This window comes from Dromiciops gliroides, chromosome 3 (genome assembly GCF_019393635.1).
Source record: "Dromiciops gliroides isolate mDroGli1 chromosome 3, mDroGli1.pri, whole genome shotgun sequence".
Taxonomy (NCBI): domain Eukaryota; kingdom Metazoa; phylum Chordata; class Mammalia; order Microbiotheria; family Microbiotheriidae; genus Dromiciops; species Dromiciops gliroides.
The window spans coordinates 410,797,212-410,815,704 of NC_057863.1; the positions used below are offsets into that span (position 1 = coordinate 410,797,212).

Below are 18,493 nucleotides of genomic sequence, written 5' to 3' on the forward strand. Positions count from 1 at the left end.
GACAAACTAAACCATCTTTTGCCTCAATTCTTATGTAGCCTTACATCATTGAATGGATGTTGCTTTAAACAAACTGAGACCTGGGAAAGACTATAGTTTAAAAAGACTCTAGAGGAGAGTGAGGCTGCTGACTTTGCACAGCCCTACCTCACTTAAATCCAATTCATTGTATTATGACATCTCCTCCTGATGTCATGGTCCTCTTCAAGAAAGAAAGACAAATAACAAGAAGCAAAGAATAAGGATTGAAAATTATATAGAGCAGCCATCTTACAGTCACACACAAAAATTACTAGACTACAATCATCAGTCTAACTTCTAAGACAAAGAATTACAACTTACTATATTACTCATCCATCATGGTACAAGATTTGTCAGGTGGCTAGTACAAATTACAATGGTCTTGTGTCCTCCGTCCCATATACAAAACAAGGTCCCCTTTATTTCTTAAAATGGTTTACTCATTTACATTGGCTCCACTGAAGACCTATCAATATATTTACTTTAAATTTATATTCATTTTAAATTAGATCTTACTTGCATCAAAACTTTTAACAATTGATCAATTTTGAGGAAAGTCTTGATCCTTCTGGCAAACTTTTAAAGTCTCAAAAAAGGCGGTTCTGCATCAATAAATCAGGAAAATCAGGTGAAGAGAATTATTCCATAAACTTAATGTCAAGCGGCATTTAAATGACTATTCTAGTTTCCACATTTTAAATTGTTTTTATTTGAATCCTGTCACTTATCTGGACATTATGAGTAGACACTATAGATAATAAAAATGAATTACTCTGTTCAAGCCATAGGCTCAATCCTAATTTATTTGGTAAATAAGTGGCAAAGAAAAGGTCTGTTTTAAGAAATTTACCAAAGGAATAATTTGTAGACTGAGTTCAACTAGCCAATGTTTTTTATTTGTACACAAGATACCAGATGTAATTAAAAAGAAAAAAAAAACTTGCTAAATGTCTACAACTAGCTTCACTTATTGTGCAAATTAGGTCACTTAAAACGTTAAAGATCTTCAAGCTTAGTTATTCACCAACTTCCTTTCTCATTATCTAGATAGAAAATGCATTCTTTTAAAAAGGAGCGCTCATCTGTGGAAACTTTCTAATTAACTTGGTTCAAAGCATGTGCAATATGACAGCTTTCTTCACTGTTTCAGCATTTTAATTGGCAGAAAATGCTTAGCGGCCTTTTCACAACCCCCCTTGGTAATTAAGCTAGGGTCAACTCTATGACTAAATGAGTCTATCTTGTGAAACAAACGATTTGCTTCCATTGGCAGCAAAGAGTGTATTTAGTTTACAGCAGTCTTTGAACAAAGTTAATGAGGTAGTAGCTGTGTCACTACAGGAGATTTATATAGAACAAGTTAACCTTTTTTAATGATGCAGCAGTCATTAAAAATAATTACTTGCAGGGCATTCTCTAACAATTATTAACATCTATCAGGACAAAATTAATTCAAGCTTCATTTCTGACAATGCTAATAAGTACCTGCAAATGAATAATCAATATTCACGATTAGTGATATATTTGGTTTCAGAACAAGAACAGTTTCTTTTAATTCTTTTCATAGTGGAATAACTGTTAATACTATGTCCACTCAAGCATCAGTCAATAGCTTCATAAACATGTATGAATTATGGCAATATTACATAGTAAATGCTAATTAGAAAATCATTAATATATCACTGACATCAAAGCAATGAATTAGAACTTTTAAAAATTGTTTCCTAAAAACAAGGAAGCTGGGGAGAGAGAAGAGTAGGGGAGAAAAGGCTATTCTATCTAGAAGAGGGAGGAGAAAGGCTGGTCTTTTTTCACATTTAATGAGAAAAACAAACTATATGATTAAAGAAACTTGGGAAGAACTCTCCACAAGTCCTCTTCCCATATTCCTGCTGTAATCAAGATCAATTGCTTTTCCTGAGATTCTGCCTCTCTCTGATTTCTAACATTAGCCTAGGAACCCTCCCCTCACCCTTCCTCACCCCAATGGAACTAGGGGAGAAAGCAAACAGCCTTGACTCAAGATCACAGTTTGTAATCCATTCATTCATTACAACTATTCTTTACTTCTGCTTTTTCAACTCTCCAGGATGTTTTAGGACCATTATAAGATCCTAAGTTTTCCTTACTGCCCACCCTCCAATCTAAATCAGTGATTCAGCTCATCCACCCAGATTTGTGGTATTTGGTTATGATCTTCTTCTAATGGTCTCCACATTCTCTGTCCACTCAATCACCTGGAAATTCTACACTTAGAAAATTATACTTGGGTTCTTGTTCTATAATAAAAATATTACTTCAGACTCTTGTGTTTCAAGGCTTTGAATCCTGTTATAAAGAACTTGTATATTAATTTTAATTTTTAATTTTTAATTTTACTGACTTCAACCTTCTTCATCTTTCTAAAATCAAGTCTTAATCTTAAACCTTCAGGTGCTGTATTTGGACAATATGAAGGGAAATAATATTACCAGAAGGCACAGAAAAATTAATGTCTTAGGCCAAGTGACCCCATAAGGAGAGTTTCTAAACATTATGGTAGGACAGAGTTATAATGTATTATCAGGAAATGCTGATCATTGCAATTTGATGCAGAGTATATCTGTATTTGACAATTAAGAAAAATTATCCTCAACTGAACTCCCCTACAGGATCTCACGGTATTAAACTGTTTGATCCAGAAATATCCCTTTATCATAACCCCTTGTTTCTGATCTTTAGTTCCCTGATACAAAATACACAAAGGCCCTGATAAGAAAAATCAAATGCAAAGCTTTGTTTAAAACAATAAAAATGTAGGGATATATATTTAATTAGAATAAATGGATAATACACATATATAATCTTTCTTACCTGATGCACCTATATTTGCCTTATCTGCAGAAAGCATATTTTTATCCTTGTTGATATCTTCAAACAGGAGTTCATCAAAATGCTCAATACAAAGTCTGCTGTCAATTTGATATAACAATGCAGGACAAAGATATGTAAAGAGATCAGGAGAAATTGGAGTGTTGGCCCCATGACCATAGTATCGTAATAACTGAGTAACATTCAAACACTGCAAAAAAACAAAAACAAAAACAAAAAACAAACTCACTTCAATATCTAAAAAGGATTACTTATTAAGAAAAAGCAAAAGCTAAATGGATATCTATTATAAATTTAAATTGTGACAGGAATCTTGTGTTTCTGTAACTCAATATTAGTAGGATTATCATAAATACAAAATATCCAAAATGTCAAATGCTTAGTGGTACAATAGGGTTAATAAAACTTCTGTGGAAAGCAGTACAAATTTTCTGCTGTAGACATGCAAAAAATAACATCTGCTGCTAAAGTCCTCCCTTACAAGTGCCCTGGGTGCCAAGCATTCACTAGGATGCAGCAGCAGGAGAAAAGACAGTTCTACCAACTGGGGCTCTGAAATCTATCAGTGAAAAACACAAAAATAAAGCATATGGATTATCCTGTCCTTCAGAAATGTCTTTAACATGATGTTCCCAGGCCCTAAGGCCTTTTTTGCACTTACAAATATCACTGCATGTTTGCCAGGGGATCCTTGGACCATACCTTTAAGTATCACATACTACTTGTATGTTCAAGAAGCAAAAATGGAAAGAGCATTCTGAACCAAAGGTGACAACTTGATTGTAATTCTGTTTCAAGAACTTTTTTTTTAATCTACCACAATAGAAAGAATTGATAAAAAGAATACTTGTGGATTGTACATATATAACCTGGTTGATGTCTTATAGAGGGGGGAGGAAAGGGAGGGAGGGAGAAAAATTTGAAACTCTAAATCTTATGAAAATGAATGTTGAAAACTACCCTTACATGGGTAGTTTTAACTGGGGGGGGGGGGGGAAACAAAACTTCTTTTCTTAATTAAAGTAGTATATTTACCCCAAATGTTAAAGCATTCATATTGACAAAAAAATTCTAAAATACAGAAAAGTGACTTTAAAACAGTTTGTATATCAGCATAGGTGTGCCTTTAGAGTAATGGCTATTTCTTAATGAATAGATAAGAAAATGTCAGGGAAATTTTGGAAACTGACTTAAAACTGGGCATCCTCTTTCTCCTCTTAAAAATCTTCTGATAAAGGATCCAAGTTACAATGTGCCCTGGGAGCAAAAAGGCCAGTGCTATGAACCAAGAGCCCTAGTTTGGATTCAGATCAGCAATCAAAAGCCAGGATGCTGAGGGTTCAGAATGAACTCTTTCATTAGCTCTTTCCCAAAAGGAAAGGAAGTAAAAGCAAGTCGTGGAGAAATAAGGCTTTCTCAAGAAGTTTGCCAAGAAAGGATAGGTGAGATAAAGAATACCTAGTAAGCATTTCTGGGAGTAGGATAGACATGGGTACGTTTGTAGGTAGCAGGAAGGATCCAGGAGTTGGTTTCAATACTAAACTAATACTATATTCATAAACACTTAGGAGAAAGAGCCAGCAGAGGTTAGTCACTAGAAGCCAAGATACTTGTTCTGAAAGTTATCAAATAGAAAAACTATATAAAAGCATGGATTTTTAAATCAAACCTGTGACTTTATCAGGTTAGGAGTTTTGAGTGAGGAATTCATCATTAGATTGGCAACTTAGAGGTTCCTCAAACACTACTAGCCCTGGGTCAAAGAAAGGGCTTGAAGCCAGTTCTGCCTGACTCCAAGGCCAGCCCTTTATGCCTTACAGTTTTACTTTGCATATAATTAAAAACTAAAAAAAAACCTATGGTGCCCTCCCCCCCAAATCTCTGGAAAAGCTCAACCTTGAATACTCCCATCTATGTCCTTTGTAGGAAAAACTGTGCCGATGGAGTCCACTACAAACGTTACCTAATCTCAACTGGGTTTTCATTACAGCAAAGCAATTTATTTTTCCTGCTGTTCAGTCCTTTCAGTTGTGTTCAACCCTTTGAGACCCCATCTGGGGTTTTTTTGGCAAAGATGCTGGAATGATTTGTCATTTCCTTTTCCAGTTCATTTAAAAAATGAGAAAACTGAGGCAAACGGGGTTAAGTGACTTGCCTAGGATCACTTCTAGAAGTGTCTGCCTGAGGCCAGATTTGAACTCAGGAAGATGGGTGTTCCTAATTCAAAGCCCAGCACTCTAGCCACCGTGCCACCTAGTTGCCCCTCTCTAACTAATTTACTATTCCACTCTCTAAAGACTCTTCCAAATATTCTCATCTCAAGCCTCTCATAGTACCAACTCTCCCACAACCTTTCAGCTAAGGGTCTCCTCTCATATATATATATAAAGTTTTATTGTATTTTAAAATGCAAGAACCATTCTTACTTCACTGGCTGCACAAAAATAAGTGGCCCATAGTATGCCTATCCCTGGTCCAAACAAACAATAAACATAATAAATCAAGCTCTGTTTTGTAGCACTGCTGGTTTCCCATTCAAACTGGATCCAGCACATCCCTGCCCAAAATGCCTAATTAGATCCTGCTATCATCCTCTATCTCTCCTATACTTTCCAGATAAATTCCTTGAGAAAGCCTTCCACACTAGCTGCTTCTACTTCCTCTTATCTCAGTGGCTTCTAAATCCTCTGTAGTCTGGCTTTTGACCGATCATTCAAGTAAAACTGCCCTTTCCAAAGCTACCAACAATCACTTCATTGCTAAATTTAATAGTCTTTTCTCAGTCCTCACAATTAATATTTCTGCATTTAACACTGTTGACCATCTTCCTTTCCTGCCTCACTCTTGTCTTCTAGTCTGGTAATTCTCTCCTTGGTTCTCCTCCCATCTGCCAAACAGTTCCTTCTCAATTTTCTTTGCTAGGTCTTCATGCATGCTATGCTCATTAATTCTGCATGTATCCCCATACTCCAAGGCTTTCTCATTAGACTGTGAGCTCCTTGAATACATGGCCTACTTCTGCCTTTCTTTGAATCCCCAGCACTTAGCACCAAGCTTGGTCTATAGTAAGTGCTTAATAAATGCTTGTTAATTTGACTCTCCTTAGTCCTCTTCTTTCTTTTCCCTCCCTCTATATACCGGTGAACTCGTCAGCTCCAAGTATCATATCCATACGGATGATTCCCAAGTATATATATCTATTTCTAGTCTAAGATAGAACCTTGCCTTACAAACCATCTTTTGGACACAGAATTAATGTCCAGTAGGTATCTCAAATTTAACATGTCCAAAACAATTCATTTTAATCTTTCCCCCCCAAAATCCTCCCCCATTTCCAATTCCTATATTACTGTCACAAGGGCACCGCCACCAGCATCCATGTTACCCAGACTTTCAATGTCAATGTCATCCTTAACTCCTCACCTTCATTCACCCCAAATATCCAATATGCTGTAAAATCTTGTCCTTCCTACTTTTGCCACATCTCTCATATGTCCCATATGCTCCCCTCAAACAGCCACAACCCCAATTCATTCCCTCTCATCACCTCTTACCCAGATCACTGCAACAGCCTTCTAATTGGCTTCATGTCTCAAGGATCCAATCCATCCTCCAATCAGCTGCTAAAGTGATTCTCCTGAAGTATAGGTCTTCTCCCAACTCCCCTCTTTCCCTTCAACTCAAACTTTAGCAATTCCTTATTACTACCAGGACCAATGATCTTTGCTTGGCATTTAAGCTGTTCACAACTTAATCATTTTTTGTATTATTTTGGTATTATTTTTACTCTTCTTACACTTACTCTGCCCTCCACATTCTACCATCCAGGTCTGTTAGCCTAATTGCTGTTGCTCATAAAGGGCACCACCTCTTGTCTCTGTGCTCTACACTGGTCATCTCCCATGACTGGAATGCTTTATCTCCTTCACCTCCTCCTCTCTGTTTCCCTCATTTCTTTGAGACTCAGTTCAAATCTCACCTTTGGGAAAAAGCCCTTCTTGGTGCTCCCACCTGCTAGTGCCTTCCCCTCTTAGCCTTCATTCTGCCCAAATCATGTATGTATTTAGTCATTGACACAGTGCCCCCCTCTCCCCATGACAAAAGAAGCTCCTGAAGACACGAGTGCTTTTGCCTTTCTTTGTACCCCAGTGCTTAGCACAGTGCCTGGAAAATAGTAAGCCCCTAATCAATCCTTCACTGACTGAAAACTGAAAAACTAAGAACTTGAAGAAAAAAGTGACATCGATAATACTGACATAGACGAGTTATACCTAGTGATATAACCTTTCCACCATCACCCCCAAAAATCTGGACCAAAGTATGAACCTTTAAATAGTTAAACGGTAAGGAACCTCAGTCAGGAAAAACAATAAAGAGCATATATTAAAGCTCTAACATCTGATTCTAGTATTTTCTTGGGTTTTTTTGAAATGTTCTGTAGAAATATGGAAGAATTACAATTTTACTTTCTCTAACATCTTCAATTATCAAAGTATCCAGAATAACCATTAGGAGAAATCTTACTTCCTGCTTACCTCTTCATGATGGCTGTGATCCCTGTGGCTGTGTGCAGAATAGACTGCATTCTTTTTCACACTGTTCTGCTTGTGGGGGGCCTCTCGCTTCTGAACATGCTGATGTTCATCTTCATGGTGAGAATCAGGACCTTGGTGTCCATGGCCATTATTGTGGCCATTATGCTCTTGAAGGTGCACATGATCATATTTGTGGACCCGATTATGTTCATGCTGTTCACCCTGAGAAGTTTCACTGTTTTTCTTTCCTTTTCTTCTCTTCTTGGGTTTCCGAAGTTTAACTTCAGCTTGCTCCTGAGCTGTGTTAGTCTCAGATGATGGTTCATGGCTTGGCTCACCATGCTCACTGTGAGTCACGGAATCATTATGAGAGTGGTGTGTAGTGTTATGGTCAGGGTGATGATGCAGATGATGGTGGTGATGGGGGTGGTGATTATGGTCATGAGAATGTTTATTTTCAGATTTTACAGGTATTTCAGCTGTGTCTTTTTCTGGTTCACATCTGTGGTTTCTTTTTGATGTTCCACTAGTCCCAGTTTGATTTTCTGGATTAAAGTGATTATGGGAATGTTGATGGTTATGAGAGTGAAAATGTTTTCCTTCCTGAACTGCCAAAACATCTAAGTGAGAAACATGATCGTGGCCAATATCCTCATGATTAATCTCAACTACTTTTATCTCTCCAAGGCCCAAGCTTGTTAAAAGTTTCTCCAGACCAAAAAATGACAATCTTCCATTTTCGCCATAACGAGCAAAAAGTTTTTCAATGTAGTATTTTTTTTCATTTTCAGCATCCGGCACTGAAAACTTACTTGCCTCCGATTCTGTTATACCACCGTGGAGATATGGTGCCTCTGAGATCTGGTAATCATTATGGTTGTGATTGTGATGGTCATGCCCTTCCTCATGGCAGTGATTGCACTGATGGAAAATAAAGGTCAGCAAACAAATGAGGCAAAATTTTGTGTGCATGTGTACCTTCATTTCTGATCTTCCTGAGGGAGAGAGACAAAGAGAAAGAGAGAGAGAGAGAGAGAGAGAGAGAGAGAGAGAGAGAGAGAGAGAGAGAGAGAGAGATTAATTTCCATTTATAGAAGAAACATTTAAAAAAACAGAACCCTTCTAATAACTTTTATTTTTATTTCTATAAATGTTTTCCCAGCACTTTCTGCTCCTTGTCCACTTTTCTATATTCAATCCTCTATATATACGTATTCCACTCCTCTATACTAAAAAACCTTTTCCTTCAACTTTACCTAGAAATCACTTCCTTCTCCTAGCTAAAAATAATCTCACCTTACCATAAAGACCATATAGTAAAGCTTCACACAGACCACAAAGTATTAGGTTGCCATTAGTTATTGGATTTTTATGACATTTTTCTTGTATGTTATTTATTATAATAATTATATTCAATATCAAAGGAACTTGACAACATAAATAGCTGTTACAGGGCAGTCCCTAAATGATCAGTTACTGATTTATATTTGGCCTTTACTTAGGTATGATCCATATCGATTACTACAACCAGGTAGCAAACTGTGAAATCAAAAGATGAATAAATATGGAATATTTCAGACAGACTGATATAGTCTTCTCCAGTCTCTGTATCAAATCCATTAAGTTAAAAGCTAAGTAGCCGCTTGTGGATTCAAGGTAAAATGTACAAATGGCTATCACTATCATCAATCATTTGCTCTCAAATAATATTTTGAAACTTTATAACAAACATAAAAACACACCTCTGTAAATTACTAAATATTACCAAGGGTCTTCAACTATTAGAGGAAGAATTGTACAGTACAAACAGTTTTGTAGTCTAAGGACCTGGATTCAAATCCCGCTACTGTTACTATCTGTATGGCTTGTGGTAATTCAGTTAAACTAAGTTTATTTCCTCATTTACAAAATGAGGGAATGGAATTAGACAAGTCTCTACAATCTCTTCCACCTCTAACTCCATGACCCTATAATCCTATAAATGAAATTTTGTTGTTGTTATTTAGTCATTTAGTCGTGTCTGACTCTGTGACCCAATTTTAGGGCTTTCTTGGCAAAGATACTAGAGTAGTTTGCTCTTTCCTTCTCCAGCTTTTACTTGTGAAGAACTGAGGCAAACACGGTTAAGTGACCTTGCCCAGGGTCACACAGCTAGTAAGTATCTGAGGCTAGGTTTGAACTAAAAAAGATGAGTCTTCCTGATTCCAAGACCAGGGCTTTATCTACTGTGCCACCTAGCTGCTTTATAAATGAAAAGGCCTATACAAATAAAAAAGGGGTATGAATAGATGAGTTTACTAATCATAAAAAAATTAGTGTTCTGGAGCAACAAGTGTCCTATAAATATCTAGGATTCCCTTTCCTTTTCTGTCACATCATCATTCTAAAACAAAAGCATTCAGTTCCTGTGTGGATGCAATATTTAACACTGACTAATGCAGATAAAGAAAGACAATAAATGCATCAGCAACATCATTATTATATTATACTTTTTAAAGTAATTCAAAGGTACTGAAAACAGCAAGTCTTGGTGACAAAATGTACTAAGTATAACCAAAAAGCTTTAGTTTGAGATATCATTTTGTTACATGAAGGTGATAAAATTATCAATAAAAATGTTACTCCCACATTACAAAATTAAAGCGCTATTTCTACTGGAGCCTCTCTGAACACCAATTAAGAATAGAGGTTTTCTCAATTATTAAGAAGTATTTTGTGGGGCAGCTAGGTGGTGCAGTGGATAAAGCACTGGCCCTGGATTCAGGAGTACCTGAGTTCAAATCCGACCTCAGACACTTGACACTTACTAGCTGTGTGACCCTGGGCAAGTCCCTTAACCCTCATTGCCCCACCAAAAAAAAAAAAAAAAAAAAAGAAGAAGTATTTTGTGACACAAAGCTTAAATTTGCCTCTTGCGACTTCCACACATTGTTCCTGGTTCAGCCCTGTGGGACCAAACAGAACAAGTCTCCTCACTCCTCCACAAGGCAGTCTTTCAAATATCTGAATATAGCTTTCATGTCTCCCAAGAGTCTTCTTTTTTCAAAGCTAATATGCCCAGTTCTTTCAACTGATCCTAATGCCATTATCTCAAGGCCCTTTAGCATCCTTCCTGGTTGCCTTCTTTTGAATACTCTCCAATTTATTAATACCCTTCTTAAACTGTGATGCTCAGAACTGAACACAATACTGCAGAAGTAATTTGATAAAGGCAGAATACAAAGGGATTATCAGCTTCCAATTCCTTGAAAATATGCCCTTTCTAATGGAGCCAAAGGACAGCATTAACTTTTTTGACTGCCATATCACAATACTGAAATATATTGACCTTGCAGTTCACTAAAACCCTCAGCTCCTTTATAGACCAACTGCTACCTATTTATCCACATAAATCATCACTGTTTCTACATATTACCTACAAAATCTAGAAACAACAAATAGAAAGAGAAATTACATTTAAACTAACTACACACAAATATAAAATACTTGTGAGCCTATCAAGTCAAGATAAACCTAAGGCTTATATGAAAATTATAAAATGCTGTTTATACAAAGACAATTCAAAACAATTGGGGAAAGTCATTGCATATGGGTAGGCCAAGCCAATATAGTAAAAATGACAATTCTACCTAACTTAATTTACTTATTCAATGCCATTCCAATCAAATTAGCAACGAATTATATTACAGAGCCAGATAAAGTAGTAAAAAAAATGTATCTGGAAGAACAAAAGGTCAAAAATAGCAAGAGATGACTTTGATTACATTAAATTAAAAAGGTTTTGTACAAACAGAAGCAATGCATCCAAAATTAGAAGGGAAATAAAAAGCTGGGAAACAATTTTTACAGCGAGAGTTTCTGTTAAAGACATTATTTCTAAAATATATAGGTAACTAGGGGGCAGCTACGTGGTGCAGTGGATAAAGCACCTGCCCTGGATTCAGGAGTACCTGAGTTCAAATCCGGCCTCAGACACTTGACACTTAACTAGCTGTGTGACCCTGGGCAAGTCACTTAACCCTCATTGCCCTGAAAAAAAAAAAGACAAAAATAATAAAAATAAAATATATAAGTAACTAAATTAAATTTATAAGAATACAAGTCATTACCCAATTGAGAAATGGTCAAAGGTATGAACAGGTAGTTTTCAGACGAAGAAATCAAAGTTATCTATTGCCATATAAAAATGTTCTCAATCACTACTGATTAGAGAAATGCAAATAAAAACAACTCTTGAGGCACCACCTCACACCTATCAGATTGGTTAATATGACAAAAAAGGAAAATAATAAATGTTGGAGAAGCTGTGAAAAAATTGCAACACCAGTGCATTGGTGGTGTTGTGAACCAATCCAACCATACTGGAGAACAATTTGAAGCTATGTCCAAAGGGTTATAAAACTGTGCATACTCTCTGGCCCAGCAATACCACAGTTTATCACAAAGAGATTATAAAAAAGGAAAAAGGACTCACATGTACAAAAATATTTATAGCTGCTTTTTTTGTGGTGGCAAAGAATTGGAAATCATAGGGATGACCATCAACTGAGGAACAGCTAAACAAGTTGTGGGATGTGAATGAAATGGAGTATTATTGTGCTGTAAGAAACAATAAACTGGAGGATTTCAGAATAACCTGGAATGACTTACATGAATTGATGCTGAGTGAAATGAGCAAAATCAGAACATTGTACACAGTATCAACAACACTATTTGATGATCAACTGTGACAGACTTAACTCTTCTGTCCAAGATAATTCCAAAGGACTCATGATGGAAAATGCTCTCCACATCCAGAAAAACAACAATAATAACACCACTGTGGAATATGGATGCAGAGTGAACTCACACTTTCTACTTTTTTTGTTTTTGCTTTTTCTTTTTTTGAGGTTTTTCCCTTTTGTTCTGATTCTTCTTTCACAACATGACTAATGCAGAAATATGTTTAATGTGACTGTACATATATAATCTATATCAGATTGCCTTCTGTCTTGGGGAGGGGGCAGGGAGGGAGAAAAATTTGAAACTAGAAATCTCATAACAACAAATGCTGAAAACTATCTCTACATATAACTGGAAAATAATAAAATACTTTTATGATTTAAAAAAAGAATATCAAAGTAATTAACAACAACAACAAAAAATTAAGGAAGGCGGCCTAGCAGTTCCAGATTTCAAACTATATTAACAAAGTAGTAACTATCAAGACAATCTGGTTACTGCCTAAGAAATAGAGTGGTAGATTAGTAGAATAGATTAGGTACATAATATACATGACCACAGTAATCTAGTCTTTGATCAACACAGAGATCTAAGCTTTCAGAGTAAAAAGTCAACATTTGACAAAAATTGCCAGGAAGGCAGAAAAGCAATTTGGCAGAAACTAGGCATAGACCAACATCTCACAGCAAATACCAAGATAAGGTCAAAATGGATAACTGATCTAGACATAAAGGATGGTATCACAAGTAAATTAGGGGAGCTCTGAAAAATTTACCTGTCAGATCTATGGATAAAGGAAGAGTTTATGACCAAAAGAGATGATAGAGGGAACTAAAGGAAGTAAAATAGATAATTTTGATTTCATCAAATTAAAAAGCTTTTGTAGAAACAAAACTAATTCAGCAAAATTAGAAGGAACACAGGAAAATGGGAACAAGGTTGTCACCTGATAAAGGTCTCATTTTTCAACTATATTTATTTACATACACACACACACATAGTTTCGTGTGTGTGTGTGTGTGTGTGTGTGTGTGTGTGTGTGTGTAACTGAGCCAAATTTATAAAAATAAGCCATTCCCAAATTGATAACTGGTCAAAGGATACGAACAAGCCATTTTGAGAAGAAATCAAAGTTACCAATAGGCAAATGAAAAATGCTCTAGGAAAAATACAAATTTAAACAATTCTGAGATACCACCTCACACCTATCAGATTAGCTAACATGACAGAAAAGGAAAATGACAAATGCTGGAGGGGATGTAGGGAAATTGGGACACTAATGCACTGTTATAGGGCAGCTAGGTGGTACAGTGGATGGAGTGCTGGGCCTGAAATCTGGTAGACCTAAGTTCAAATTTGGCCTCAGACACTTACTAGCTGTGTGACACTAAGCAAGTCAAGCCCATTTGCCTCAGCTTCCTCACCTGTAAAATGAGCTGGAGAAAGAAATGGCAAACCACTCCACTATCTTTGGCAAGAAAACCCCAAAAGGGTTCACAAAGAATTGGACACAACTGAAAAAAATGACTAAACAACAATATATGATTGGTGGAGTTTTGAACTGACCTAACCATTGTGGAGAATAATTCGAAATTACAGCCAAAGGGCTATAAAACTGTATGTATATTCTTTGACCAGGCATTACCACTAGTAGGTCTGTATCCCAAAGAGATCAAATAAAAGGGAAAAGGACTTATTTGTATAAAAAGATTTATAGCAGCTCTTTTTCTGGTGCCAAAGAATTGGAAATTGAGGAAATACTCATCAGTTGGGGAATAGCTAAACAAGCTGCAGTATATGATTGAGATGGAATACTACTGTGATATAAGAAATGATGAACAATATGTTTTTCCTCATAATAAACATTTTAATTTAAAGTTTTGAGTTCCAAATTCTATGCCTCCTTCTCTCCCTCTTTCCCCTCCCTGAGGAAATTATAATCAGATATAGGTTATACATGTGCAGTTATGTAAAATATTACCACATTATTCATTTTGTTTAAGAAAACCTGAATAAAAGAAAAAATTAAAGAAAGTAAAAAATAGCATGGTTCAGGAGGATCAGTTCTTTCTTTGGAGGTAGATAGTATGCTTTATCATTAGTCCTTTGGTACTGGCTTGGATCATTGTTGTATTGCTGAGAATAGTTAAGTTATTCACAGTTCTTCACCAAACAATATTGCTGTCACTGTGCACAAGATTCTCCTGGTTCTGCTCACTTCATGATCATTTCATGATCAGTTCATGAAGTCTTTCCAGGCCTTTCTGAAATTGTCCTGTTTGTCATTTCTTATAGCACAATAATATTCCATCACAATCATATACCACAGAGCTTGTTTAGCCATTCCTTTGATGGTCGTTCCTTTGAATTCCAATTCTTAGCCACGACAAAAAGAGAGAACAGTATGTTTTGTATGACTTCACATGTGTAATCTATATCAACTTGCTTGTCTTTGGGAGCAGAGCAGGGATTTGGAAGTAAAATTTTTTTAACGAATGCAAAAAATTTTTTTACATGTAATTGAGAAAAATAAAATTTAAAAATTAAAATAAAATAAATGACAAATAGGATGGTTTCAGAAAAACCTTGAAAGACTTATAGGAACTCATGCAAAGTGATGTGAGCAGAACCAGGAAAATACTACACATAATAATAACAATACTGTAAGGATGATCAACTGTGAAAGACTTAGCTAATCCATCAACACAATAATCCAAGACAACTACAAAGGCCCATGATGAAAAATGCTATTCATCTCCAAAGAGAGGACAGATGAATTCTGATTAGAAGAAATTGAAGCATATTTTTAATACTTTATTTTGGTTGTGTTTTCTTTTGGATGCCATATTATGGACATGTTTTGTATGACCTCACATGTATAATCAAAATCAAATCAGGGGCAGCTGGGTGGTGCAGTGGATAGAGCACCAGCCCTGGAGTCAGGAGGGACCTGAGTTCAAATCCGGCCTCTGACACTTAACACTTATTAGCTGTGTGACCCTAGGTAAGTCACAACGCCAATTGCCCCCCCCCCAAAATCTAATAAAATAAATCAAATCACTTGTGTTCTCAAAGAGGAGAGAAGGGGAGGAGGAAGGGAGAATTTAGAACTCAAAAATTTTTTTTAATTGTTAATTTGGGGAGGCGGGGCAATGAGGGTTAAGTGACTATTAAGGAAAGAAAAAAGAAACCTTATAGGAGAGCTGACCTTTCTAGTCATTTCAATCCCCTCAGTTTATGTACTATTTTTCCCGCCTGAAGTAGTTTCTACTTTATATTATTTCTTTATAATTTTTGTTTTTGTCACATGTACTATCAAGTCATAATTGGCACAGCTGTCCCCTAGTAGTATTAGCATAAGATCCCCAGCATTACAAATACATTTGTAAAAACAAAGCTGTACCACACTAATTTAATTTCCTTTTCTAACAGTGACAAACCAAGTACACTAGATGAACAGAATCTACTATGGTTCTACTAATGCTTTTGTTTGTATGTGGTATGACTGTCACTTCCTATTATGTGATTGTAGAAATTTAATTACTCAGCAGGACTCACCAAAGCAGTTTCTTACTTTCACCACTAGATGGCTGAAGTGAGCATCTATCACTTTTCCATGGCCAACAATTCAACAAAGATGAAATGAATAGTCTGTCATTCAAGGGACTCACCAGATGCCTAATGGATTAGACATATACATCAAACCAAACAACTTTGTATTCTATGTGAAAAGAAGATGAGTGAAACGAGATTCCCAAGAGTGTGGAGAAAGCGGGGTGTTTTATAAATAACTTAAAGACCTAAGGCCTCTAAAAGGCTATTGAACAACAGAGATATGGCAGGCAGGAAATGAGGGTGAAGGCGGGGTAGTAGTATCCATGATGGTTTAAGCAAACATAAGGAGATGGGAGAGAATGGGCTATAAGAGTAGTATATGGTTAAGTATTACTAGCCTGACTAGAATGTGGATTGCCTAACAGGTAACATTATCAACTAAAGCTTCAAATATGGAGGAAAATCAGATTCAAGGATTCTACACTTAATTTACTTAAGCAGTGGACAGCTATTGATTTTTGAGTAGGGAAGTGATTACTGTAATATGCTGATTATGCAAATGTATTCAGTGAAGAAAGACTTGGAGAAAAGGAAACCAGTTAGGAGGCAATAATCCAGACAAAATACTAACTGGTATTTTTATGACTTTATATATCCCAATGAAACTTTAAAAAGCTTCTAAGGTAGGTACTAGAAGAGTTACCCCCATTCTACTCCAAATTTAGTACTGTATTCATTATTCCATGCTACCTCGCAAAAATTCATTACAGGTCTCACAACTAAAGATATAGAAATGACAGGAGGAAACAGGTTTTAAGTATTGTAAAAAACCAAAAATCAACAACCCTTGACAACTGATTGAAGGTAGATGGTGAGAGAGATTAAGTTAGAGGACTTTAAACTTGCATGACTTGGGGGGCAGCTAGGTGGCACAGTGGATAAAGCACAGGCCCTGGATTCAGGAGTACCTGGGTTCAAATCCGGCCTCAGACACTTGACACTTAACTAGCTGTGTGACCCTGGGCAAGTCGCTTGGCCCCCGTTGCCCCGCAAAAAAAAAAAAAAACAAAAAAAAACTTGCATGACTTGGAGCAGCTAGGTGGCCCAGTGGATAGAGCACCGGCCCTGAAGTCAAGAGGACCTGAGTTCAAACATGGCCTCAGACACTTAACACTTACTAGCTGTGTGACCCTGGGCAAGTCGCTTAACCCCATTTGCCTCACTTAAAAAAACCCCAAAAAACAAAGAAACAAAACCCAACTTGCGTGACTACAAAAATGACAAAACTATCAAAAGGAATAGGTAAGTTCAACTATTAGAAGCTGTTACTGAGCACGGTACTCTGGTTTTAACTTAACCACTCAAGAGTCTCATATTTAGAGTGGGAAAGGGATGCTAGAGATCATCTAGTTCAACTTCATCATTCCCAAATGAGGAAAAGTAAGGATTTAAATTCAGGTCCTGATTCCAAATGCAGGGCATTTTCCTAGTCTTAAATGGTACAGGCCAAATGAGGCTTTGCCCTAAAGCAACAAGGGTAGAGAGAAAGGAATTTGGCCCCAATATAAATGCCATCTCTAACTCAGCTAGCAGTATTCTAGAAGCACAGAAATACTGCCACCTGGATCCTGTCCTTATGTCAGTCCTCTTGACTTTTCTAACCTCCCACAGAGCTGAGTGAGAAATGTCTGAGGAACCACTGGTCCATTCAGGAGTCTGAGAGGTCAAAACTATTTTCTTTGTTAGTTTTTTTTTTTTTTTAGGGAGGCAGTTGGGGTTAAGTGACTTGCCCAGGGTCACACAGCTAGTAAGTGTTAAGTGTCTGAGGTCAGATTTGAATATTTTCTTAATAATACTAAGACATTTTAATTTGTAATATGACAGATATCAACAGATATAACCAATGTAAACAAAAACTCTGCAGGGAGGCAGAGAGGTCCTCAATTTTTAAGCGTATAAAAGGGTCTTGGGAACAAAATTTGAGAACCCACTGCTCTAGATGAGACCGTATCATTACTACCTATTCCCACCATTGAACAGAGATTCAATATTCAGGCTACTTGTTTGTTTATACTTCTTTAGGGACAAGTTCCCTAAACAAACTCCTGAACACACCAAGAAGTCTGCTGTCAACATTACCCAAGAATCAAAGACTGAACAAGAGTTTCTAAAGTTCTTAGACACTCCAAAAATTATCTTTTTGCTGTTAATGGACTCAGCAACAGTATCAAAAATGTTTTTACATTAGCACAATGGATACAAGATGGCACCTTATCATCATGTACCCATTCTAACTTTAAAACTGTATAAGGGGCAGCTAGGTGGCGAAGTGGATAAAGCACCAGTCCTGGATTCAGGAGGACTTGAGTTCAAATCCAGCCTCAGACACTACACTTACTAGCTGTGTGACCTTGGGCAAGTCACTTAACCCTCATTGCCCTAAAACAAAACAAAACAAAAAAACTGTATAATGGTCATCATGTGAAAAATTGGCACTTCGGTAATTCCATCAAAAAAAGCTGACATAAGATGACTTCAGTCCAATTCCTCCATGCTCTCAATGTTTTAACTTCGAAAAGCTGGGTTGTCTTGTGTTCTATTATTTCTCATTTAAATATCTAAATTACTAATAACTTGGACCACATGTTACAGGCAGACAGGAGGAGGAAGAAAGGAATAGAGAGGACAGAGTAAAAACAAGGATAACCATGATTTCTTAGGGACAATTTGAGAGTCACTCCTAGTATAGCCCTGAATTCACTTTGGACTACCCCAGTAACCTTGAGCAA

General features: G+C 36.6%; 1 protein-coding gene across 2 annotated transcripts in view; it reads right to left on the reverse strand.

Moving 5' to 3' along the window:
* Window positions 1-18,493, reverse strand: part of SLC39A10 (solute carrier family 39 member 10) — a 154,209-nt gene that overhangs the window by 31,511 nt on the left and 104,205 nt on the right. For both annotated transcript variants that reach the window (XM_043992178.1, XM_043992177.1), the window contains 2 exons: window positions 7,428-8,422; window positions 2,875-3,082 (listed from right to left, as the gene is read on the reverse strand). In XM_043992178.1, the coding sequence (XP_043848113.1) occupies window positions 2,875-3,082; window positions 7,428-8,411 (1,192 nt within the window). In that variant the 5' untranslated portion in view covers window positions 8,412-8,422. The remainder of the gene's footprint in view (window positions 1-2,874; window positions 3,083-7,427; window positions 8,423-18,493) is intronic.